Below are 25,919 nucleotides of genomic sequence, written 5' to 3'. Positions count from 1 at the left end.
AACTCTAAGTATTTTTAATTTTCATACGATAGATAGGGTTGGTTGTGACTAATAGAATTTAATTTTTTAAATTAAATTATTTTTCTTTTTTAATTTTCACAAATACTATTATAACTCTTATTTAAATTTGATGTCAAATCTCAAATTTTTTTTATAAAAATGAATAAACATTTTATAAAATTGGTGTAAAAATTAAATATTACTGATAATAAAAAAAAAAAAAAAAAAAGAATCGAGATTGAGATTCTTTGTCTTTTATTCGAGAATCTCACTCCTCGTTCTTTGATGCTTAACTAGTAATACAAAAACGTTAAAAACGATTTCATTTTATTATTTCGGTTCTCAAAATATTTTAAATAGTAAAAATTATTAAAAATTTTTTTATTGTTCCATTTTTTTTAGACAATTTTTTTTTTCTTATGTTCCAAGGAATAATTTGCTTTCTTTTTTAAAGGCATCAAATAGATTAAAAAAAAAAAAGAATTCTTTAATATATATATATATATATATATATATATATATATGAAAGAATCAATGTTTGAAAATTCTTCAGGCATCTTACTTTTCAAACTATTCCTACCAAATATATATATATATATATATTGTGATGTCCCACATTGGCGGGAAAGTAGAACAAATCACCATTTATAAGAGTGTGGAAACCTTTCCCTAGCAGACGCGTTTTAAAGCCTTGAGGAAAAACCCGAAAGAAAAAGCCCAAAGAGGACAATATCTGCTAGCGGTGGATCTGGGTCGTTACATATATATAATTTTACTTTTCTGTGAATATATTTTAAAATGTTGAAATTTATTAGACACAAAATTAAAATTTTTGAGTTCTCGAGATGAATTTATATTTAATAGATCAATTAATTTTTAAAATATTTGAATATGTGTGAGATGTCGACGCACCGATTGAAAATTTTAAAAATTTATTACACATTTTGAAAGCTTAGGAATCTATTAAATAAAGTCGGATAATTTAAATTTAATATTTATCCGTTTTCNTTATTATTTATTATTTATTTTTCTACATTCTCATTCATTCTTCTTCGTTCATTCTTCTTTATTATTCTTATTCATTCTTCTTCTTTATTCTCCTTTTCTCTGCTTCCCTTTATTTCTTTTTCTTCTCAGTTCTTTCTCTGGAACCAAAAATTCTCTCCAATATCACTTAATTCCTCCATTTCAACTGGATTATTGCTTCTTCTTCCACACAACCCAAGTTTCTTCCACTTTTTTGGTTCCCTTTTGCTCTCCCTTCTCCCATTTTTTCTGGGTTTGTTTCAATCTTGCTCTTCTGGATATGAACTGCCCCTGAAACTTGATTTTCTTGTGGAAATCTGAGAGAAGAACATGAAATCGTTTGATTCTCTTGTGCTGATTCTCTGTTTAAATTTGGGGGTTCTTTTTGGGGCTTCTCATTCTGTTTCTTCTAATGAAGGTATGTGTTCTTCTGTCCCTTAATCTCTGGTTTCTTAGATCTTGTATCTTTATGTTCTTCGCTGTTTCAAGAAAATGGTAAATTCTGGAAAGAAAAACTGTTGAAATCTGCTTGCTCCGATGTTTGCTGTACAGATTATTGTGTTTATGTTTTGGATTAGTCAAGCTACTGCTAAAATTAGAAGTGGGTTTTGGCTTAACGATCCCTTATTGCTAAGAATTTGTTTCTTGGTTTTGTTTAGTGTCGGCTCTTATGGCCTTCAGGTTAGAAATATTTGAAGATCCATTTGAAGTCTTCTCCAACTGGAACAGCCTTTATGAAGATCCTTGTTTATGGTCTGGCATTTCGTGTTCTCCCAATAGAGACCATGTTACAAAGATGTTAGATATGGCTTCACTTCCATTCAAAGTTCCCAATAGTTTCTTAGAACTATCACAGGCTTATGTTTTGGCACTCTTCTTTTACAGTAACATTTCATATTCTGCCATTAAAGGATTTCTTCCACGAGATTTGGGTCAGCTCAGCTTCTTGGACGAACTGTAAGTCATTTTCCACTTCACTGGGAAGTGAAAACACTGAAGAGTTCTCTTCTTTTAAGTGCATTTTTGTGTGATGGGGTGTAGGATTTTGCATGGGAATAAGCTGCTTGGTCCAGTTCCTAAGGAGTTGGGGTGCTTGAAGAACCTCAGAGTGTTGGACTTAGGGGTGAATCAACTCACTGGTCCAATTCCTTCTGAGTTTGGGCATTTAACCAATGTTGTGAAAATGTATGGTCAATTCCTCTTCCTTTGAGGTTGCCATTAATGGGTTTCTTTAATGTTTGTTCCTTTGCTGTGGTGGCAGAAACCTACAGTCTAATGGGCTCACTGGTAAGCTGCCTCCTGAGCTGGGACATTTGAGATACCTTGAGGAACTAAGGCTGGATCGAAATAAGCTTGGAGGAGCTGTTGCTGCTGGTGACTATTCAGATCATACTGGATTGTAAGTGGACTTTGTTTCCATGGAAGGATTTGACTAACTAGCCGTTTTTGTCATAGCCCTTCTCTTTTAAGGGGTTCTTTTTATAGCCCTTCTCCGCTCGAACTTCCTTCATTTTTTCCTTGTCTTATGTTGTGAGTTCCCACGTTGGTTGGGAGGAAAACGAAGCATTCTTTATAAGGGTGTGGAAACCTCCTTCTAGGAAATGCGTTTTAAAAAACTTGGAGGGAAGCCTAAGAGGGAGAGCCCAAAGAGGACAATATTTGTTAGCGGTGGGCTTGGAGCATTACAACTGCCATCAAAGTGAGACATGGGGTGGTGTGACCGCATGGACGTTGGGCCCTGAAAGGGGTGGATTGGGGGCTCCACATCGATTGGAGAAGGAATGAGTGCCAGCAATGGACCTCGAAAGGGGTGGATTGTGGAGAACGAAACATTCTTTATAAGGGTGTGGAAACCTCCTTCTAGGAAACGTGTTTTAAAAACCTTGGAGGGAAGCGGGGAAGGGAAAGCCCAAAGAGGATAATATCTATTAGCGGTGAGCTTGGAGCATTACAAATGCCATCAAAGCCAGACACGGGGTGGTGTGACCGCATGGACGTTGGGCCTTGAAAGGGGTGGATTGGAGGGCTCCACATCGATTGGAGAAGGAATGAGTGCCAGCAATGGACCCCGAAAGGGGTGGATTGTGGAGAATGAAACATTCTTTATAGGGGTGTGGAAACCTCCCCCAAGCGGACGTGTTTTAAAAACCTTGGAGAGAAGGTAGGAAGGAAAAGCCCAAAGAGGACAATATCTATTAGTGGTGGGCTTGGTGCGTTACATATGTTCTACTCATGTTTCAGGTACAATGCGTCAAACATGGACTTGACTGGATTTTGTGGCTCGTCTCAGCTAAGAGTTGCCGACTTTTCGTATAACTTTTTTGTCGGGAGCATACCGAAATGCTTGGGGTATATCCCAAGGTACCTCCCTAGTTTTCTCTCATTCTAGAATTGATAGTTCAGTTCCATCTTTGAACCACTTCCTGCAGGTCAAGTTTCCAAGGGAATTGCCTCAATAACAGTAACCCAAAACAACGTCCTTCATCTCAATGCGGTGCGTGGCATTTGTCGAAGTTGCATAGTTTGCTCGTAACTGAAGCGAAAACGAACATCTGATTTGAAAACTTGTAGTTTCTAGCTTGTTCTATAACTAGTACTGATTGCCATTCTATTATTGATTCTTAATGACCAGCTAAGACCAAGAGCCATCCGGGAAGCCACGAGCAGAACCATCACGAAACAACGTCGAAACCTGTCTGGCTTTTGGCCCTTGAGATAGTAACAGGAACTCTGGTGGGTTCTCTGTTCCTTGTTGCTGTTCTTACTGCAGTCCAGAAATTCAATAGAAAATCCTCCATCATACTGCCATGGAAGAAAGCTGGAAGTAGGAAGTACTACGCTCCGGTTTACATAGGTTTGTTATCCTCGTCTTTTGCGGTTGATAGGAAGTATCGACCTCTATAATCATAGTATATATGCATATGTGTCGATAAACGCTTCATTTATTCATCCAGAGTCGTGTTTTTAGGAAGAAAAAGATAGCAATGTTAATGCGGTTTTTTATGCAGATCCTGAGATTTTGAAGGATGTAACGAGATTTAGTCGACAAGAACTCGAACTAGCTTGTGAAGATTTCAGCAACATAATTGGCTCATCTCAGGACAGTTTGGTATACAAGGGCACCATGAAAACCGGACCCGAGATTGCGGTTATCTCGATGAGCATGAAAGAAGAGCAATGGACAGGATACCTCGAACTCTATTTTCAGACGGAGGTATTGTTTCTTTTGCTTTCTTTTAATCAACGACAAGGAAATGATTTAGCTTGTCGACAATTTTCGAGTTAAGTTCTCATCTCGAATATCTATCTAGGTAGCGGATTTGGCGCGGATCAACCACGAGAATACAGGGAAATTACTGGGTTATTGCAGAGAGAGTAGTCCATTTACGAGGATGCTGGTTTTTGATTATGCATCAAATGGCACATTATATGAGCATCTACATTGTAACCCAACATTTTCTTCTTGTTTCTTAGTTTTGTTCCTAATTTGTCATGATTCTTCTCATATGTTCTTGTTGATTACTGTCATACAGTGACTGCAGATGGAGAAGCGTCTCAGTTATCGTGGACGAGACGCATGAAGATTATCTTAGGCATCGCTCGTGGACTCGAGTATCTTCATACCGAGCTCCAACCTCCATTCACCATCTCTGAGCTGAGTTCCAATGCTGTATATCTTACGGATGACTTTTCTCCAAAGGTAAATCTTGGTAATCTTTGAAGAAGTTTTCTTAAGATGGAGATTAAGAAAACGATTCTTTCAGCTGATAGACTTTGAAAGTTGGAAGACGATTCTTTCACGATCGGAGAAGAATTCAGGTGCTATCGGCAGCCAAGGTGCGATATGTGTTCTTCCAAACTCTCTAGAAGCAAGACATCTCGACGTGCAGGGTAACATCTATGCTTTCGGCGTCCTTCTACTTGAAATCATCAGCGGGAGGCCTCTGTACTGCAAAGTCAAAGGAAACTTGGTAGATTGGGTAAGAAACCAGTTGTGGATTAGTCAATATTTGAAAGTGTACCAGTTTTGGTACTCAACACTTTTCTGATACAGGTCAAGGACTATATTGAAATGCCAGAAGTGATGGCTTACATTGTCGATCCCGAACTGAAGCATTTTAGATACGAAGACCTCGAGGTGATCTGTGAGGTGATGAACCTCTGCATCTACCAGCAGCCGAAATCGCTATCGATGAAGGAGGTCTGCACCATGTTAGAAACTAGAATTGACACATCTGTTGCCATTGAGTTTAAGGCATCTTCTTTGGCATGGGCAGAGCTTGCACTCTCATAGAAGTAGTGAAGGTACACATACAAATTGACATACACAAAAGTTGTAATACTCTAATTTTTCCCGTTTTCTTTTGTTTTTTTTATAGCTTTTTTAAGTTCCTGAATTCATCGTGTACATGTTCAATCCTAGAAAGCAGGCTGTATAAGTCCTAGCATCAAGAGTATGTCAATATCACAATAGCTTTAATCAGAGTGTCATTTAATCACAAAGCAACAAAGAAGTTGAACAAATTTGTTCTCTGCTGTTTCGGTTTCCCCTTTGCGTCAAAGGTTTGACCTCTTAAATCGATACTCGAGAATAAATACTCTAACTAGCTGAACTATACATAACTTGATGCAATTTACTCAAACCAAATATTTACCAAAACTGTTATTGGGATTACATATTCACAAATAAAGTCGCACCGAACAAGTATTTTGAAGGAAATTCAGGGCAAAATTGAACTCATTTAAGCTGAGCTTATCAATTTGAATAAATTAATCCAATCTCAAAAGATATTCATCAAAATTTGTAGTTATGAAAACTGTAATGAACATGAAATCTAAAAATACTTGGGTCTATTTATGCTTAGATCGGGAGTAATGGTTATCGTTCGGATTTCTCTTCCCACTAAAGACTGCTAAAGCCTGCCTTACAGGAGGCTGCAAAGGAGCTCTCTTATCAGTATTGTGGTGGCTGAAGAAATTATCCACGGGATAGAAGTCATCTCCCTGAAAATGAAATATGGAGATTACTACTTGGCTATGAAGTTATGGTGAAAATTTAATAAAATCTGATCATAAATAAACCAAGATAGACTGGAGTGAGGCAATTTTGATTGGAAAATAACCTGCTTATTAGCTTTCTTCTTTGTTTTGGGATGAAGAAATTTCTGCGGGAGTTGATCTTCACGTAAGACAAGATTTTTGGTAATGGCGTCTCTTCCACCTTGCGGTAGAGGAAGTGAAAACTGTACGTAAAAGGAAAACACACATTTCTAGAAGGTTAGAAACCATGCCTAATCAACGGCTTTTTGTGGGAGAAGGGATCTGAAATATAAAACAAGCCATAGAAAACCATACTGTTCATGAGCGAATATATATAAGTACATGACCATTGAGAAAGATAATTAAAAGTGTGAATGAAATTTTAGATAATTCTGAAGGGCAACGAACAGAAATACTCACTTTTGTGCCTCGCAGAGTGATCCTCGGCTTACGAGCTGCTAACACAACTCCGTTCTCGCCAACTGTAACAGCTACCTTGCGTAAAGTTCCACCATTTCCACACTTTGGGCAAAAGATCCTTCCAATTTCAGCTGTGACATTGTAGCAGGCGTGACATTTCAAAATCCACCTGAGCAACACATTGTGAAATTTGAGTGTGTAATTGCACTAAACATAATGAATTTATCTCAAACAAACTACTCGACCAGTATACAAGGCAATTAACACTGACTCATAGGCCTGAAAGTTGGCTCGAGTAAGAAAAAACGAACATTTCTAAATCATCGGTTGGAAAGAAGATTGTTGAGGGGTTCTCAGAACTTAGAAGGTGGGTCAGAAAGGGAATGACTTAGTTGTAATTATTGGATGTCAAGTTTGATAAACAATTGGTAATTGGTGATGATTTAACAAAATTTGTTGGACCACGTAATATAAATATACCTATGTAGTTGCCGGATCTGCATTCCTCCTGGAGCCAACAATCGTAAACCCATTTGCAGAAGAACATTCTGCATCGCGAAGTCACCAGTTACACATGCTACACTTGATTCAGACAATGATCTGAGCATCCAACTCTGATCACTGCTAACATCATCTACATTTGACGTGTCTACACTTTCATTAGTCTGACTCAAGTCTTCTATGTGTTCCATTTCATCCTTTACTGTATAATCCGAGCCTTCCACAGCCACAGCATCCTCCAACTCACTCTCATCAAATTCTTCTTTTGTGGAAGCGCCAAGCCCTTCCACATGAAGGGTATTTAATGAATCTTCTTCCAGCCTCATCTGCTTCAAAATTTGTGAGAGGTTCTCACTATTGTTTGTCCCTTCTTCTATCCGACTCTCATTCAAATTTCCAGAATTTGGCAGTTCAGAGATTTTATCCTGTGATTGACCTGAACTCTTAGGTTCCACTTGGATGTCACCATCTGTGGTTTCAACATCTTGCAGACCATCCTTTTCAGCTAAGGACTCATAATATTCACGTCTGGCTTTCCTCCTAATATATCTTCTCTGAGTACTTCGACTGACGGCAGGTGTCCACTCACCCTCATTATCATCACATTGTCCCTGAGATGCATCAATTCCATCAGCCACCATCTTCTTCCCTTCAATATTAATTTCCTTCTTCTTTGGAGGATACCTCCTTGATCTTCCTGATGCACTCTCAGTTTCATCTTGATGCTCCAAGTAATTCCCATCCTTGGGCTCTAGTGAAAGATCTTCAGATTGACCATCTGAAGGGATGATGTTCAAGTTTAAATCCTGCAAAGGAAGAATCTTCGATGTCGAATTGGACGGAGCATCAGCATCTTGCTCTAATGCTTCCCATTCTTCCAGATTAGGAACGTTAGAGCCCCACCCAGGCATGTCTTTCTCAGGCAACCTCTTTGTATTAACCATGTGGACAGGGGGAGGACACTCACGGAGATGTTTGGTTCCATGGATCTGAGTCTCCAACGTGTAAGTGAGGGCAATAAGTTTAATATCAACATCTGAAAGCGTCTGTAAGTCACCAGTTGCCCTTGCAAACTTGATTACTGTAAGATTCAAAAGAAAATACATTACGACGGTGGAAACTAGGAATGCACACGGTGATATCAACAACAACAAGTGAGACAGTATCTAGTAAGACCAATTTCAAAAGGCTACCACAACGTAGACTATAATTTGCATGCTTCACATTTCTTTCCAATAAGAGGCCAGAGTTACAAACACATAAAAATTACTCTGAAAATTTAATCCAACTAAAAGTAATTCTCAAAAAGATAAAATTTAGCAAGCCAATATGACTCTAGAAACACTTAAAAAAGCACTCCGAAGCACTTAAACGTTTCTCTCAAAACCATCCAAACACACTCTAATGGTAGTACCGCTTAAACCTTTCATCCGATCGTTTCTTGTATAAACAACAACCTGTTCATCTTCCAAGTAACAACACAACCAGCGCATAGGGGCAGAGAGGGACTAGAATTTGGAATTCTACCTTTATTGAGAGCTTCAGGAGAGGGATCCATGGATTCGAGAGAGAAGGGGACGAAGGCGAGTCTATGGCGAGACACAGGATCGCGAACCTCATCCAAAACCTCAGGAACGGAAACAAACTTATCCGCGCAGGTGGAAAGCTTCTCTCCTCCTTGGATAATGGCGTTGGCATCAACAACGGCAACAGCAACGCCTTGACTGGACTTGCAGCTATCGGCGAATACTTGGACGGAGGAGGTCGGAGTCTGATGCTGAGGCTTCGGAGCCGACTGAGATTTCACGACATTGCTCCAGCATGAAGCCGGAGAAGGGCTCTCCATTGTCGCAAGAAGAAGAGGAAGAACAAACTCAAAACCTGTGGCAAGTGATGGGGGTTTGATGCCTAATTGAAACCCTAAAACCCTAGAAAAAAATTGGAGCAGTTCTCCAGTTATGTCAGGAAAAAGCTTAAAACGTCGTCGGGTTGAACTGAATATCGCAAAGAAAAATTAATAAAAATTATTTTCTTTTTTTTGACATATTTATTATAATTTCATATAATTTTTTAATCATTTTTTAATATTTATTTCCATCTAGCTTTTAAATATATATTTTAAAATTGAGGCAAAACTTTCCAAAAAAAAAAAAACAACAAAAATTATAATAAATGTTCTATATTTTATTTTTATTTTTTATTAAAAATAAAAGATTGAATAATAGACTCGAACTAATTTAATCCAACATTAAGTTAGACTCTAATTTTATTAAATGTGCCTTTTAAGTTCTTTAATTTAATAAGTTTATGAAATTTAAATTTTGTGTCTAATAGATTATCGACCTATTTTCTTTTGTTCGAATAAGTTTAGAGTCTTATTAGATATAAAATTAAAATTTATATTTAATAAATCTGTTAATCTTCAAAGTTTTCAAATATATCATTAAAAATATTAATTATTTGAGAGCATGTCAACATTTTTAAATCTAGAAAATTTTACACAAAAAAAAAAAAAAGTCTTTTTCTTCTTAATTAGAGATTTTTTGTACAATAAAAATATTTAAAAAAAAAAACATATTCATTACTTGATTTAAGAATCCTTTTCACACATATTCATTACTTTATAAGTTCATCTCTTTTCCTTTTTTGTTTCATTTGAAAGTACGTTTTCTCACCTGTGAAAATACCATCGTATCCTCACTCAACACATTTCGGTCTGGTTTGGCTCACTTCTTACGGATAATTTTCAACCCTTTGATATCATTATATATTTATTAGTTAAAACGTCATTTTTGTTTCCAAACTTCGTTGGTGTCTATATTTTCAGAACGTCCATATTTAGTTCTCGTAACTCTAATAAATCTTAAAAACAGTTCCAAACCATGAAGTTCCAATTAGTTGGCTGTAAGCTTTCATCTATCATTGAAAAAGAAAAAGAGAGAATTTAGATATGATAGGGGGAAGAATGAATGGAAAAACTAGATGGTTCATAGACTTATAACTCGTCGGTGTGTCGTTGTAATGTATAGATTTCACAGGTTGAGGTCGGGTCGGAAGAGAGGAGAGAAACAAGAGGAGCTGCAGATAAAGATGAAGCTAAACTTATTATTCCAATCCCCCAACACAACCAAACAACTTCTTCCTGCACTGTAGTGTAGTGTTCTTCTCCAGGTTGGTCGAAGATGGTTATGTGTTTCGAGGGCTAATTTCGAGCGACGTTGGAGAACTAACAGCCCCATCTAAATTTTAATCAATCCAATCCCCCTAATAATTCCTCTTCTCCCTTCTTCTTGATTAGGTTGGGGGTTGATTTCTTGGTTGCAGGTGTTGTTCTTCCCCAGAATTCATAAGTTTCTATCCATACTCATTTCTAAAACCTTAAATTTCAAATTGAACGAGTTAGAACGAGTCCTTGCTCCTCGTGATTTGATACAACCACATAGATAGTCTAGTCTCTACCATTAGAAGTCACTAACAAACTGAGTACGTGACAGTTAGCTATCAATGTGCCAATATTAGTTAAGTAGCTAGGGTAACAAGATATAGAATGCAATCAATGGGGTTTGAGCCAACGTGTTCAGATAGTAATTCTGGGTTTAGGACCTTGAACGTTTTTACTTTTTCTTTATGTTTATCATCGTCTAAGATTCTAGGGTGTCTCACGTACTCAATCGGTAGAGACTATTTATGAGATTTTATTAAACCAAAAGGACTTTGTAACAACTCAGGCCCACCGCTAGCAGATATTGTCCTCTTTGGGCTTTTCCTTTCGGGCTTCCCCTCAAGGCTTTAAAACGCGTCTGCTAAGGGAAGGTTTCCACACCCTTATAAATGGTAGTTTGTTCTCCTCCCCAGGACATCACAACCCACCTCCCTTCGGAAATCCAAACTTTTAAAACCAAATAGCCGAAATTTGTAATTTAACCTTTCTAGAATTGGTCAATCAGTCCTTACAAAACTCCAATCCCAGTAACCAATTTCTAATCCATCAACAACCCATGTTCCTTTCTAGCTCTACCCATCCATTTCATCACTCTTCCTCTCCCTGCTTCTTTACAAGAACACCCATCTCGTCACTAGAATAGTCTTTTCAGTTTACAGTGGTGACTGATTGCTTTTCTACACTTTGTTCTAACAGGTAAAACACCAAGACTTTGCTAGTTTTGTTGGGCTATGAAGTTGACTTGAGGCTAAGATTACTGGGTAATAATGTCTGTTTCAATCGATGGGGAAAACTAATTGTAAAGAAACGAAAGCATTTTAACACAGGTAAAGAGCAAACATCAAGATTTCAGAATTTCTTTAACTAAGAACAGACAGTAGACATAGACATATAAATCAATCAGTTCATTTTCCAAACATGATGAAAAAATGGAAAACGATTAGAGATACTCAAAACTTGCCACTTAAAAAGCGGGATGTGTAAGCATACTTGGATCATGAAGATGAGAGTCCCTTCAGAGCTCCTCAAGCTTCATCAATCTCTAACAATCACTTCATCGCTTTCAATTTCTTTGTCTTCACCTTTGTTCCATCAGCAGCTTTCGACTTCCAAACCCCACTCTTTCTTACCTTCTTCCCAGCAGACCCTTCATCTTCAACTTCCTTTTGCTTGATATTACCTCCATCCTTCTTCTTCGCAGCTACCTTATCCTTTTTTTGTTTGACAGTATCATCCTTCTTTGCAGATATCTTTTCCTTTTTTTGTTTGACACTGTCATCCTTCTTCACACCAGTTGATTTCTTCAATGTTTTCTCAGAATTCAAGTCATTTTGGAGCTCTTGTTTAACATTGTTCACTCTACTCCGTGTCTTACGCTTCAATTCATCACTACCCTTTTTGAGATTCTCACTAACCTCAGCATTATCCATGTCTTCATCGAGATCACCGTTCAGGTCATCTTCATCAGACAACTCTCCGCCATTACTGTCCATATAGCGAACTTCATGTATCCTACCCTTTTTCATGCTCGACTTTTTCTCTTTTTTGTCGCTAACCTTCACAGGAGTAGGACTCTTTCCTGCTTCATCTTCTTTTTCTGCTCCCTTTTCTTCCCCCTTCACGGCAGCATCAATCTTCAACTTCAACTCCGGCACTGTCTGGTAAATTGGCAATGCAATCGATTCCAGGACCTTCAAATGAAACGACCGCACATTACTCCACTTTTTAGGCACAATCTCGGCAATCCCATCAATGGCTGCAATCACATTACTCACTATCTCTTCAACTTCCATCGAAGTCTTCGCTACTTTCACTACACTACAAGTACCTGTCCTCAAATACAACAAAGCTGATGAACAGCTCCTCTCGATCTGTTCTTTCCAATTCTTATGTCTCAAATTCAACGGAACCGGAATCTTCTTCTTCTTGTAAAAGTGCTTCCCCAACAGACTCGGCAGCAGCGGAATAACCCGATCATCAGCGAAAAACATATCGTACGAATCGCAGAGCTTTCGCTTAGCTTCAAAGGGACGGTAGTCGGATTTAAGCTTCGACAACTTGATGACCTTCGAGATTGGGATATTCTCCAACTGAATTTTCTTCCTGGCGTCATCTTTGGTAAGATTGGACCTGCTTCTGTCGTCAATTATGAGGCAGATTTCAGAAGAATCAGAGCGGAAGGAATGTGGGAGTGGGATTTTGTAAGGGTTTGTGCGACCTTTGGGAGGTATTTTCTTTAGGGCTACAACGAGGTATAAAAAATCTTCCTGGTCGAAGAGTTGGGGTTTCTCTCGTTTCGAATTTCGCCATTGAAGAAGAGACTCAACGGCTTTCTCCGCCGTTTCCCGACGAACTCTGGAAGAAAGGGCAACAGAATCCGACGACGCCATGAGAACAAACAGAGGTTGAAAGGGGGTTTTAGGGGAAGACGAAAATTTAGGGTTTTACAGAGGAAGGAAAATTAGGGCTCTATATATCTCTATTGGGCTTCTGGTCCATCCCTAGTTTTGGGCCAGATTTTATTAGAATAGTTTCCAATTTTAACATTAAAAAAAAAAAAAAAAAAACAATTTTTGGAATATTTTGTCTTATGTTGGGCTTTCCCTCTCCCACCGACATGCGATCTTACAATCCACCCCCCTTCGAGGTCCAGCATCTTCGCTGGACACCGCCCGGTGTCTAGCCCTGATACCATTTGTAACTAGCAAAACCCACCATTAGCAGATATTATTCTATTTGAGCTTTCCCTTTCGAGCCATCAAGGCTTTTAAAACATGTGGAGAGGTTTCACACCCTTATAAAGAATGTTTCGTTACCTCTCCAACTGATGTGGGATCTCACATATAGCATCACCCTAAACTCGACACGAAATCTTATTATGATATATAGTTCTACATATAAGGTTAAGAAAAGTGAATACTTCAAATTACACATCATTGCAAACCAAATGACAAACTAGACGGTTGGCTTTGACACGACCAAACAGCGTGACACACGGTGGCAATGGTTGGAGATGGGATCAACGACTCACCTACCCTTGTAGCAGTCGATGTCGGGATGGCAATCGGAGCCGACACAGACAACTAATGAAAAATGACTTAGCAAGATGTTGTAAATGTCGTTCATCTTTCAAGAAAAACCTTTGCAAGAATTCGCTTGAAATACATTTGGGCATTGGGTTATAATTTTCTTACCATACTGATCTCGACAGGCGTCTTATTCCCTTCGACTCGGTTTCGGCTACCGCCATGGATCACCGGAGCTGCCACGGTAGCTTCTTCTCTTAATGTGGTCTTTAGTTCATTAATGCTGAAAAAGTACCTGAGACTTATCCAATACTCAATTTGCTCACATTAATATATTTATGCGAAATTATTGATGGACAAACAAAAAAAAAAAAAAAATTAAAGAATAATATAATTATTTTTAATTTATAATAGACATTTTAAAAAAATCATATGAATCAAAAAAGAATAATCTTAAAATTTTATATATAAATATAACTTTTAAAATTTTAACAAGAAAAAAATAGGATTAAAATTTAAAAATAAATAAAAGTGTAGAGAGAGAAAGTTTGATTCCCATAGCTCATCCATGACAATTAAAAACGTTCTAGAAACTATAGATCGTTGACTTTTGTAATCCAGCCGTCAATATTGACTCATTTTCTAATTATGATGTCAATAAGTATTTTATATACGTTTTTTATTTAAAAAAAAAAAAAGAGTAAAAGGGAATCTTAATTTCATTCACACACAAATGACGAACCAAATTAAAATTCCATCTAAAATAATAATTATTATAAAAATTAACTCACATTTTTATACTTTAAAATATAATAATAATAATATATTTCTGTCCAAAATTCTAATAAGTCCTACCACATGATTACATTATTTACTTATTTTTACTGTCTTGAATTAATTTTATTTTAAAAATAAAGATTATTTTGATTCTAACTGTCATTCTCAAAAAATATTATAAAAAGTTATCCAATATAAAATTATTTTGAGCTAAACACGCTTAATTGTTATAGAGTTTATATGATTGGGTCACCCAAAAGGAAGAAGTGTTTCTCACGGTTTCTGTTTATTCGTTATAATAAAAAAAGGAACGTACACCCGAATATTTCTCATTGTTTCTGTTTATTCGTTATAATAAGTCATTTATTGATGAGCATAATTATTTAAATTTTAGTTTCGGGTTGTTCTTGTTTTTTCACCTTTTCGGTATAATTGTTTTTATTTATTTTTAAGTAAATTTAGTTTTTAAAACATTTATTTATATATATATTACATTTATTTAAAATTTATAACTTAATTTTAATATATATTTTGAAAAATTATATTGATTTTAATTATTACTTAATATTTTAACAGATTATTAATTTAAAATATTTACGATACGATAGTATTTTTTAAACAAATCAGATTTAAAAAAAAAAACATTTTTTGTAATTTAAAATTTAAAGTAATAAAAGAATATTAATACATTGAAAACTAAAGCAGTGGGAAAAAGAAAAAAAGAAAATCAGCCGTCCATTCATATCCGAGTACGGTTCGAACCTCCGCCAGGTAAATCCCAACGTGGCAAACTATTGAGCGCCACGTGTCAAACGCGTCTTCTAAATCATATATAAAGCCCTCATGGTTCATCTGCTTGCATCCTCCATGTTTTGTATCTCAATTCGCTCTCTTGTCGGAAGGAATTTCTTCAGCGTTTGATCATTATCTTCTTCACCTCTGGTTTTGAATAAGCGAATCTCGTCCGATTCGAAGCAAACTCTTCTGCATAATTCGCAGTGTTTTTCTGTAACTCGTTTCGTTTCACCAATTAATCCAGGGTTTTCGCGTCTTGGCTCGGTGTTTATTCGGTTGGATCATACTATGGCCACCGCCTCCAAGACTTCAGTCCATGATTTCACCGTAAAGGTTGGATTTCTTGTTCCTTCTGCGTGTTTTTGTGAGTTTCTTTTGGTTATAGATCGAGTTGAGTCGAGTTGAAACTCCCATTTTGAATGCTGAGAATTTGGAATTTAGGGGAAATGGCTTTTGTTAGGGTTCTTCAAGTGTTAAGGTTATTGTAATCAAATCATATGGACTAGTAATCTTAATCAAACTTTCGACTAGTTTCATCCTTTTTTGAGAGAGCTTTGCAGGTATGGTATCATCATTGTGAATGTATCATGTAAATTGCTCATCTCTGTTTATGAATTTCCCTTCAATTCAAGCTATTTCCACATCCTTTTGATGGCTGGTTGAATCAATGAGTTTTGAGTTTGCTTTCTAATTAAGTTGGGAAATCCCCTTTTTCTGTGAAGCTCTGCTTGATTTTCTTCCTAGGCATGTGATTGTTTTGTCACTACTTGTCAATGACGCCATGTTCATAATGTTGCAGTTTCTTTTTGGAACTTCTTGCTGAAATCTTTTAGTTTTAATGATTTTTTTTGGCTCGGCTTACAGGATGCTAGAGGAAATGATGTCGACCTCAGCATTTACAAAGGAAAGGTCCTCTTGATTGTCAATGTTGCGTCCCAGTGGTAACGTGATTTATGATGCCTTCTCTGTCTCAAAATTTGTGTCTGTAGTCAAAATAGTAGGATGATGACTTTGAGTTGCCATTCATAATCACATGAATGAAAGGTCCTCTAGATTTTCTGAAGGCTTGCCTTCACGAGCCATTATAGATTTAAGAGAATTTTAGTATGAACTTGATGTATAATATAGCGTTATGTCCATGCTAGATTCCAAGAACTGATATTGAGTCTATATCTTTTTAATGTTCTGTTTTTGATGCATTGCTGCAGTGGCTTGACTAATTCGAACTACACTGAACTGGCCCAACTGTATGCTAAATACAAGGACCAAGGTTTGTTCTAAAGATCCTTCAGTCCCTCTTCTCTCTTGCTTCAATTCATCCTTTCTTCTTTTTCATCAATTCATCCTTTCTTCTTTTTCATCTAAGTTCATATTTATCATTTACGCTTGTGTTCTGTTTATAGGATTTGAGATTCTTGCATTTCCGTGCAACCAATTTGGAAGCCAGGAGCCAGGAACCAATGAAGAGATTGTTCAGTTTGCGTGCACCCGTTTTAAGGCTGAGTACCCCATTTTTAACAAGGTAAATAAGATTTATGATATAGACTTGACACCTTCAAAATTTTATTGGGATTATAGTCTTACTCGGTTGACACAAGGGATGTGAGATCTCATATCGGTTGTAGAAGAGAATGAAGCATTCTTAATAAGGGGGTGTGGAAACCTCTCATGAGCAGACATGTTTTAAAATCGTTAGGCTAATGGATATATAACGGGTCAATATCTGCTAGCAGTGAGCTTGAGCTGTTACAAATGGTGTCAGAGTCAGACACCAGGAGGTGTGCTGGCGAGGACGCTGGACCTCCAAGGGGGTGGATTGTGAGATCCCACATTGGTTGTAGAGGTGAACGAAGCATTCCAGGTGTGAAAATTTCTCCCTAGCATACACGTTTTAAAACTGTGAGGCTAATGGGGATATATAACGAGCTAAAACAGACAACATCTGCTAGCGGTGGGCCTGAGCTATTATCTCACAAGAAATGTGGATTAAAGTGGTAGCTATTATGCGCTATAAAAACAGTCAAGATGAGCATTCCCAAGCTCATTTTCTTTTTCATAATAGGTGGACGTGAATGGAAAGAACGCCGCTCCTCTATACAAGTACTTGAAGTCGAGCAAAGGTGGGATCTTTGGAGACGGCATTAAGTGGAACTTCTCCAAGTTCTTGGTGAACAAAGATGGAAAGGTGGTCGATCGTTACGCCCCAACAACTTCCCCGCTCAGCATTGAGGTAAATGAATCCAATAGTTCTTCAAACCAAGTTATTTGAGTAATCTTTTCATTTTCTCTTCTTCCCATCACTGCAATTAGTCAAGAATCAATGAGCTCACTGTTTGAACTGTGGGGGGGTTGGGTGTATTTTTGCAGAAGGATGTGAAGAAGCTGCTGGTAGCTGCTTAGAAGTGCTGTGTGTCTTTCTCTTGTTATTATTAGACACATGAATAAAGCTAAAGCTGCTGTGTATTTGGTCTGGTTTCTGAATGATATCCATGTATTTACAAGGCTGTAGGTTGAGAATTATGTAATAAGTTGCTCGAGCTTTGATAAATCTGTCTGGATTTGTTGATCCCAAATGTGTAGCTGTGTTTTTATGAACTGGGTCTCGCTCAATTGAAATTTCTGGGCCGATTCTTCACGAAAACCCAGTTTTCATCCCCACGAGTTCTTATTTCTTATTCATTAAGTTATGTTTGTGTCGCCTTTTTTTGTGTTTATAAGAAAAATAAGTATATTATGATATGATAGATCAGTTGCTTCCCGCCCTAGACCAGAACTATTTGATGATCCTGACCGTGACATGATCACCCACTCAATTTAAGTTCTTGCAGTACCAAATTGATTGTTTTTATATTTACAATATTAGTATTTTTATTAAATATGTTCATGTGGGTTCCGATTTTTTTAGTGTTATTTTATATTAAAAGAGCATTTATTAATTAATATGATTAATTGAAGTTAGTTAACGTTGTCTGATAGGAATATATATTAAGTTATGGTCGTGAATATATAAAAATAAAATAATGGTTTATATGACAAATATTTATTTAATACGGACAAAAATATCTTTTTTTCGCTTTATTTTATTTTAGTTCCTTTCATTTGGAATTGGAATAAGTTCTAAAGAAATATTAAATAAAAAAAACAAAATTGTGATATATTTGAAATATTTACTAAATTTTAATATATAGTTTGAGTACGATAAAATGAAATATGGTCTAGTTTGACTCATTTTAATACGGTCGGTTTTTAATCTATTGTGTTGCCATAACTTCACAATTTTAAGGTTTCCACATAAGAAATGTTTTCGTTCCTCTCTCTTCAACCGATGTGAGATCTCACAATTCACCTTTCTTGCGGGCCAATGTCTCGTTGGCACACTACCCAGTGTCTGGTTATGCTACCATTTGTAATAGCTTGAAACTACCACTAGTAGATATTATCTACTTTGACCCGTTACGTATCACCATCAGGCTCACGATTTTAAAATGAGTATATTAGAGATCTTAAAACGTCTCTACTAGGCAGAGGTTTCCACCCTTATATGGAGTAGTTTGTTCCCAAATCGATGTGGGATCTCACAATTCACCTCTTTAGAGACCCACGTCCTGGTTAGTACACCGTCCAATGTCTGTCTCTGATACCATTTGTAACAAGTCGAGCTCACCGCTAATAAATATGTCTGCTTACGATTTAAAAACGCATATGTTTGGGATATGTTTCCACACCCTTATAAGAAATGCTTCGTTCCCTTTTCCAACCAATGTGAGATCCACACTCTCTCTTGAAATGCTACTCGATGATGCCCGATCTTCAAACTGTCCCAACGACGGTGAATTCATAGCAGGTTTCGAATCGAAGATCATGTATGATTTTTATGTAATCTATGAAATTCCCCCATAAACATATTGAATGGATCAAAGTACAAAGTTTATGAACAAAGAACTAATTTCTATTCCATTCCAGTTCTGTTCACCATTTTAAAAAAGGAAATTGAAATAAGAGAATACTCTGATATATAACTAAAAATTACATCTTAGAACACAACATAAGGTCCTATAACTCCCTAATATTTTCATTAAATCGAAAATTCCCGCTCGAACTACCAAACGTACTTCCTCCGCTACAGCAGCCCCGCAATCTTACCCTCCAAAAACTCGAAACTCTGTCCAATAAAATCAACATCGAGTCCACAAACTCGAAATGAAGCCTCTTGCTACATACCATATGTTAGCATCAATATGTTAACTGCTGCAAAAAGAAGTCGACTCGGTAAACGCTACGGTCCTCCTCACAAGGTTCGGTTCGGTTCAGTTCATTTACAACAACACATATGTACAAAATCAACATGTGTATGTTGCAACATATATTCATCATCCTCGCGTCAAGTCAATTCCAGTATGGGAGTTTCTCACATCAATCGAACGGGAACCGGGCCAACCACCAATCGAAGACGGGTTGTAGGTGTGGGCAGATGGGGCACTCGTAGGCGAAACCATATTATCATGGTGCTCGTTTCTGGAATCGTCGTTGCTTTTCAGACCAGCGACCTGCTTGTTTTTTATCTTTGCACCATAAACAAAACTACATACAACTACCTGCAAGAGAATAAGATATGCTAATCCTTTTCTTTCTTCACTCAAAACAATGGGGAAAAAGTATGAACTCAAATGGAAGGCGATGTTGCCTCGTTATGTTATCGAATGACATGAAGTACCTGAACGGGGCCAGCGGCCATAAGAACGGCAACGCCACCGCCGACGACATGACCATCAGGACTAGAGAGGGAAACACTAATACCGCCCATCCTACTTCGAGGACCGCCATCTTCAGCCACCAAGTAAGAACCAGACAAGCACAATATCTGGAAATGACCCTGCAACATTCGACATATTTTAAAACAAAGAATCAATCTTATCTAACCAGAAAATATTCAGTGTTCTGTGAAGAACATTGCTGCTTCATTCAATCATGTCATTATTAGATCTTTACTATGCTTCAAATCCTCACCCTCCTACCTAGAGAGAAGCTAAAACTGCAATGTTCTTTTGCATAAATAGGAACCATTCCTAAGCCTAAGCCTAACTACTGTGAGATCCCGCATCAATTGGAGAGAGGAACGAGTGGGATTGTGAGATCCCACATTGAAGAGAAGAACGAGGGCCAGTGAGGATACTGAGCCCCGAAGTGGGGTGGATTGTGAGATCCCACATCGATCAAAGAATGGAACACATTGATTGGAGAGGGGAACAAGTGCAAGTGAGGATGCTGGGCCTTAAAGGGGGGTGGATTGTGAGGTCCCACATCGATTGGAGAGGGGAACGAGTGTCAGCGAGGACATTGGGCCTTGAAGGGAGGTGGATTGTGAGATCCCACATCGATTAGAGAGGGGAACAACATCGATTGGAGAGGGGAACAAGTGCAAGTGAGGACGTGGGGCCCTGAAGGGGGTGGATTGTGAGGTCCCACATTGATTAAAGAGGAGAACGAGTGTCAGCGAGGACACTGGGCCCTGAAGAGAGGTGGATTGTGAGATCCCCACATTGGTTGGAGAGGAGAAAAAGAATTCTTTATAAGGGTGTGGATGCGTTTTAAAACTTGAGGGGAACCTCGAAAGGGAAAGGCCAAAGAGGACAATATCTGCTAGCGGTGGGCTTGGGCTCTTACAACTACAACCTTCTTTTCCAAGATAATTGGATAATATCAAGAAGTGTGTAATAGAAATTGAAATCTACATTGCTTCCCTCGACACACAACAAGCAAACTCTACTAAGTCGACTTAACATACGTAGACCGAAGGGGAGGTTTCACGCTCCTATCAATTTCTCCACAACATAACAAATGACAGATATCACTACTTAAAAAACTCAGCACTTAGAAAAATTGAAGATGGTCATTCTTTCGAAAGAACGAACACCATTGACTTTTATCCAAAGGTCTTCCTTGTTCGTGCTTTGACTACAACGGTGTGTTAACGTTCGAGGATAAGGCTTACATTCCTTGGAGGAATCCTTTGACCCAAAGAATTGGGAGAGATTCTTGCAGGTGTTTAGGTTGGCCTTGGATCATGTTCAAAATTATTGGTTGTAGAATGGAACATTTGGTTAGAGAGAAATACAAACGTTTAAACAAACGAAGAGATATCTTCGGATGCGGTTTGTACGTTGATGAGACCAAAAGACATCGACTCACAACGCTAATCGTTCACTTTAAGATTGTTTACTATTCAACCCAAGTCATGTTCCAACATGATGGCACTTCTTTTTGTATAAAAAGTCAACTAAACAAGAATAAAAACAAAGTCCACATAAGGGAGAACCTCCCATTCTCCCAAAACGGCAGAACTTGTAACAGCTCAAGCCTACCGCTAGTAGATTTTGCCCTCTTTGGGCTTTTCCTTTTCGGCTTCCCCTCAAGGTTTTAAAACACATTTTCAGAGTTGTGCAGCGAAACTAGTACTCATCCAAACATCCTTTTTGGGCTTTCCTTCTAGGCTTCTCCATTAGACGTCTATTAGGGAGAGGTTTCCACACCCTTATAAGGAGTATTTTATTCTCCTCTCCAACCGATGTGGGATCTCACAATCCACCCCCTTGGCGACCCATCATCCCTACTAGCTCACTACTCAATGTCTGGCTCTGATACCATTTGTAACAGTCAGAGCCCACTGTCCTCTATGGGCTTTCTCTTTCAGGCTTCCCTTCAAGGTTTTAAAACGCATCTTTCAGTGTTACGCAGCAGAATCGGTACTCATCCAAATACTGTTCTCTTTGGGCTTTTTCCCTCGAGGCTTCCTCTCAAGATTTCTGGGTTTCCCTTCTCGACTTCCTCATTACGTGTCTGTTAGGGAGAGATTTCCACACCCTTATAAGAAGTGCTTCGTCCCCCTCTCCAATCGATGTAGGATCTCACAACAAATATCAAACGAAAGAGAGAAAGAGCTCTAAGACTGATTCAAGACATCAACTTCAAAGAGATCTAAGCAAATGACAAACTACTCGAACAACTTAAAACACAAAATTCAGAAACTATACCGTATGATTCAAGACATAAATTGCAATTTCTCTACATTGTTTAATAGAATTAACCACATGGGAGTTTTTTTTTTCGGATTTATCGTGTAGTTGATGACAATATCTCTATTGATAACATAGATAATAACATCAAAGTTGAATCAAGTCCATAGTAGATCGAAGATGCATAACAAAACTACTGTGCCTTCGTTGGAGATCATTTCCAAAAGGCGAACGTGCACAAAGGTAACGTATTGATGAGATTCCAAGCAAAATATTTCAAACAAAAGTTCAAAAATTCACATATTGTGGAACAGAGAGGCAGAGAAATCAAAGTGCAGTGATTCATCTTAAAGCGAATATGAAAAGTCATTAAAATAATTCTTCAACCTCATATGTGACGCTCACGCCAGTAGATGCAGGTTGACGTAGCGTTACAGAAGAAACGGTACCATTCCCAGACAAGATGCAAACAGCCCTTGGCCTCTGCTGTGCGAACGACAATACTTTTGCTACGATGTCCTGCAAACAACGATATAGATTCAAATGCTTTTGTTTCCTTCGAACGGGGAGTGGGAAAAAACCGAAGCAAATCAAGAATTAATTTGCAGTCTTCGCCGACTGTAAATATCACAACCTCAAGAAACCAAGGTAACAAAAATAAGGTTTTACTTTTACAAGGAATACAAATTAAATATCTCGAAAGAACAGTTGAAACTACGCCGTTCTAAATCAGATCGACTAAATCCACAGCGTTATAAGTACAAATGAACTGTTCCAGAAAAGGCTATCACTGAACTCATAATGTTGTTTAGAAATATAAAAGCTCATAGCAATAGCATACTTCACCAGCTCCGACGTGAATAACATGTGGGGCGAAGGCTAGTCCAGCTGAATCGTTCATCCATTCACCTGAGAAAAGCAATAACGGTTAAGAACCACGAATCTCCACGATGGTATGATATTGTCTAAAAAGGTCTCATATCAATAGAGATGTATTCTTTACTTATATAGCCGATGTGGGACTCCTCTCCATCGATCCTCAACAATAACATCCATATATAGAATTTAAATACAAAGTACAAATATCACTAAAAGCGTAAACCCGAACGTTAAAGGAGGAAAACAACAAGGCAACATAAGAATGTTAATCCATCACTAAATTTTCCATGGTAAACAACACAAACACATAGCATATAACTAAGTTGAAGTGTATAAGCATGATCATGACCTGCTCACAAGATGACATGTTTAAGATACTAAAAGGACCAACAATGCATGATGATCCTTTACTCGTTGATCAAACCATGAAAATTGAAACCAAATAAGAACAAGAAAGAAACATTTACCAAGTTGAGCTAATTGTTGTTTCCTTCCAGAACCAGGTGGCCGCCCTCGTCTTCGTCTGGGGGTCGACGAACTCATGCCGGGTGAGAGCTTAGAACCAACAGACATGGGAGACAGACCCAATGAGACCTGCCCATCTGGAGCATATTTCCGGGGCCTCCCTCTCTTCCTCTTTACAGGTTCACCAGAGTTCACTCCAGCTGAGGCATTGATACTCATCCCACGAAGATAATTTGAATGAGATGGCTCAACAGAATATGTTGATCCAACAGAATTGCCTCTGAGATTTGAGTGAGACAGAACACCCTGGTTAGCCATCGGCCGGAACACAGGGGAGGCATGGGATCCAGCCGTAGGCACCCCTGATCCAGACCCACCAAGCCCTCCTCCTCTATGTATGTAATAAGAAGCAGAGCCACCAGACAATGCTATGCCTTCCCTCCCATCCATTCATTTACTTGCAAGAATAGCCTCACTGAACAAAGACTTGGGTGGTCTAAACAACCAACAAAATGCTTTTTTACAAACCCAAATCACTAACCATAACACAAAAGTGCAGAATTCCAAGACCCAACAAGCATTTTCTAATCAAGAGTTGTTTTTTCAAGATACCCTCGTTAGAAATTGAAGAGAAGATGTGAAAAAAATGTCAAACGGAGCCACTCGTAGCCACTCGTAGCCCTCTTCCAAGAACACCAACAAAATGAATGAAAAAAAAAAGAGAAGGGTTTAAAAGGGGTTTAACAAGAGATGGAGAAGAACAAAACCCAGAAGTAAATTTGCACAAAGAGTGACAAAAAACAAAGAAAAACTAAAAAATGGAGGTGAAACAAAAATGGGTTTCACCTAAAGCAAAGAAAGCAGTGATGGGAAATGTGAGTGATAAGAGAAATGCAGAGGAGGGGAAGCAAAAAGCGAGAAAGTTGAAGGAGAGGTGGAATGAAAGGGAGAAGGAGTGGTGGAAAAATCAAACCCTAGATTCAAAATCTAGGGTTTTGAGAAGGGGAAATGCAGGGGGAGGGTGGAAAAGAAGAGGGGAAAAGGGAAAGAANGGGGGGGGGAAGGGAAGGGGTGAAGGAATGGAAGGAAAATGAATAGAAAAATTTGAGCTTTTTGAAATAAAGTTGAATATTGGGTAATCTGTAAACAGTACAAGTGTGAGTGAACTGTGTAAGCTTTGAACTATAGAGAGAGAGAGAGAGAGAGAGAGAGACAGGCTTAAAGGCATTGTCTTTATCATATATTTCTTTTTCTTTTTCTTTTTTTTTCTTTTCTTTTATTTATTTATTTATTATTTGTTAATTATAATTACAAAATAGTCCGATTGGGGAAGAGAGAGAGAGAGAGAAAAAGTGTTATTGGAGAGAGAGTAAGTGGGACCCACTAAAATTACCAAATCCATTGGTTGGTACTTATCAGAGTGTTAAAATATATATATATATATATACATATATTATTTTTTTTTTTTGGGTTTAGGGTTAAAAAAAAAAAAAAATAAATAAATAAAAAAACCCTAACCCAGCTTTGTTGCCTTGTATGCCTATTTTTCTTTGTATTGTTATAAATAAATGCTTTTTTGATGGTTTAGCTTTATATTGCTTGGTTTTTACTTTGGTTTTGGTTCGGGTTGGTTTCGATTTTTAGGAATAAATTTCAAAATTTGAGAGTAAAAAGTAACTTTTTTGAACTATATAGACATATAGTTGAAACCTTCACGAGTATTATTTAACCATATTTCAAAATTCAAAGTAAAAAATGAAACTTTTCAAATTACACGGGTATTATCATAATTTAAAAATCAAAGTAAAAAGTAATATATTTATAAATAAAGTATTTAGTAATTAAAATCAAATTTTAAAAATACTTAATTTATAAATTTGTAAAAGATTGACCAAAAATAAATATTTTAGCCTTATATATTATCCGTCTCTATTAATATATTTTATTTAATAAACTTTGTATTTAATATTTTATAACGTTATATAATTTATAATATATTATATAGTTGGACTTATCATTCTTTAACAGAAATTAAATTATTAGTTTACAAATATATACAAAGTATTTTTTGTTGTGTAGTTTTGCATTCTCTACAAAAAAAAATTATTTTGCAAAATTTCCATATTTGAATCATATAAATCAAATTTTGTTTTAAAATTTTAATTTACTAAATATATATTCACTTAATAATTTTTAAAATAAGGAACAGCATACCAACCATATATATTTTTTCAATAATAGAATTTATTTTATGTAATTTTCTATAATTATTCAAATAAATTTTATTTTAATATATAAATTAAAAACTTCCCATTTAAGATCTTCCCCTTTATGCTAATAGATTTAAAAACTTTCTTAATAGATTTAAAAAAAAAAAAAAAATAAAGTATTACTAATAGAACTCTAAACTTTATTAATTTAATAATTTTAACATAAAACAAAAAAAATAATTAAAATCTATCAAACAAAATATTAATGTTTATAAAGTAAAAGATATATATATATATATATATATATATATATATTAAATGCAAA

The 25,919-nt window shown here is 37.0% G+C and overlaps 5 protein-coding genes across 5 annotated transcripts; 2 read left to right on the top strand and 3 right to left on the bottom strand.

Moving 5' to 3' along the window:
- The first annotated feature begins 1,094 nt into the window (after positions 1 to 1,094).
- Positions 1,095 to 5,563, top strand: LOC111808607 (probable LRR receptor-like serine/threonine-protein kinase At1g63430). The gene is made up of 13 exons (XM_023694696.1): positions 1,095 to 1,444; positions 1,686 to 1,824; positions 1,912 to 1,983; positions 2,068 to 2,211; positions 2,288 to 2,425; positions 3,268 to 3,387; positions 3,456 to 3,520; positions 3,659 to 3,880; positions 4,035 to 4,240; positions 4,338 to 4,470; positions 4,560 to 4,726; positions 4,791 to 5,006; positions 5,081 to 5,563. The coding sequence occupies exons 1-13, from the start codon at positions 1,357 to 1,359 to the stop codon at positions 5,318 to 5,320; spliced, it is 1,950 nt and encodes a 649-aa protein (XP_023550464.1). The 5' UTR covers positions 1,095 to 1,356; the 3' UTR covers positions 5,321 to 5,563.
- Positions 5,564 to 5,679: 116 nt separating this feature from the next.
- On the bottom strand, positions 5,680 to 8,930 carry LOC111808608 (RNA-binding protein NOB1-like). Its single transcript, XM_023694698.1, has 5 exons — positions 8,515 to 8,930; positions 6,967 to 8,068; positions 6,487 to 6,655; positions 6,150 to 6,269; positions 5,680 to 6,030 (listed from the first exon to the last, which is right to left on the bottom strand). The coding sequence occupies exons 1-5, from the start codon at positions 8,831 to 8,833 to the stop codon at positions 5,878 to 5,880; spliced, it is 1,863 nt and encodes a 620-aa protein (XP_023550466.1). The 5' UTR covers positions 8,834 to 8,930; the 3' UTR covers positions 5,680 to 5,877.
- A 2,302-nt stretch (positions 8,931 to 11,232) lies between these two features.
- LOC111808164 (ribosomal L1 domain-containing protein 1-like) lies at positions 11,233 to 12,860 on the bottom strand. The gene has a single exon (XM_023693985.1). It carries the CDS (start codon positions 12,817 to 12,819, stop codon positions 11,479 to 11,481), a length of 1,341 nt encoding a protein of 446 aa, XP_023549753.1. The 5' UTR covers positions 12,820 to 12,860; the 3' UTR covers positions 11,233 to 11,478.
- A 2,230-nt stretch (positions 12,861 to 15,090) lies between these two features.
- LOC111808165 (probable phospholipid hydroperoxide glutathione peroxidase) lies at positions 15,091 to 17,727 on the top strand. The gene is made up of 6 exons (XM_023693986.1): positions 15,091 to 15,360; positions 15,892 to 15,968; positions 16,236 to 16,297; positions 16,431 to 16,549; positions 17,090 to 17,257; positions 17,395 to 17,727. The coding sequence occupies exons 1-6, from the start codon at positions 15,316 to 15,318 to the stop codon at positions 17,425 to 17,427; spliced, it is 504 nt and encodes a 167-aa protein (XP_023549754.1). The 5' UTR covers positions 15,091 to 15,315; the 3' UTR covers positions 17,428 to 17,727.
- A 1,220-nt stretch (positions 17,728 to 18,947) lies between these two features.
- LOC111808163 (AT-hook motif nuclear-localized protein 5-like) lies at positions 18,948 to 24,432 on the bottom strand. The gene is made up of 5 exons (XM_023693984.1): positions 23,387 to 24,432; positions 22,882 to 22,949; positions 22,428 to 22,559; positions 19,742 to 19,900; positions 18,948 to 19,622 (listed from the first exon to the last, which is right to left on the bottom strand). The coding sequence occupies exons 1-5, from the start codon at positions 23,832 to 23,834 to the stop codon at positions 19,398 to 19,400; spliced, it is 1,032 nt and encodes a 343-aa protein (XP_023549752.1). The 5' UTR covers positions 23,835 to 24,432; the 3' UTR covers positions 18,948 to 19,397.
- Positions 24,433 to 25,919: the final 1,487 nt, after the last annotated feature.

This window comes from Cucurbita pepo, chromosome LG13, assembly GCF_002806865.2.
Source record: "Cucurbita pepo subsp. pepo cultivar mu-cu-16 chromosome LG13, ASM280686v2, whole genome shotgun sequence".
In the NCBI taxonomy this organism is placed as follows: Eukaryota; Viridiplantae; Streptophyta; class Magnoliopsida; order Cucurbitales; family Cucurbitaceae; genus Cucurbita; species Cucurbita pepo.
The sequence above is the reverse complement of the archived record's forward strand: the minus strand, read 5'-3'. Positions and strand labels throughout refer to the sequence as shown.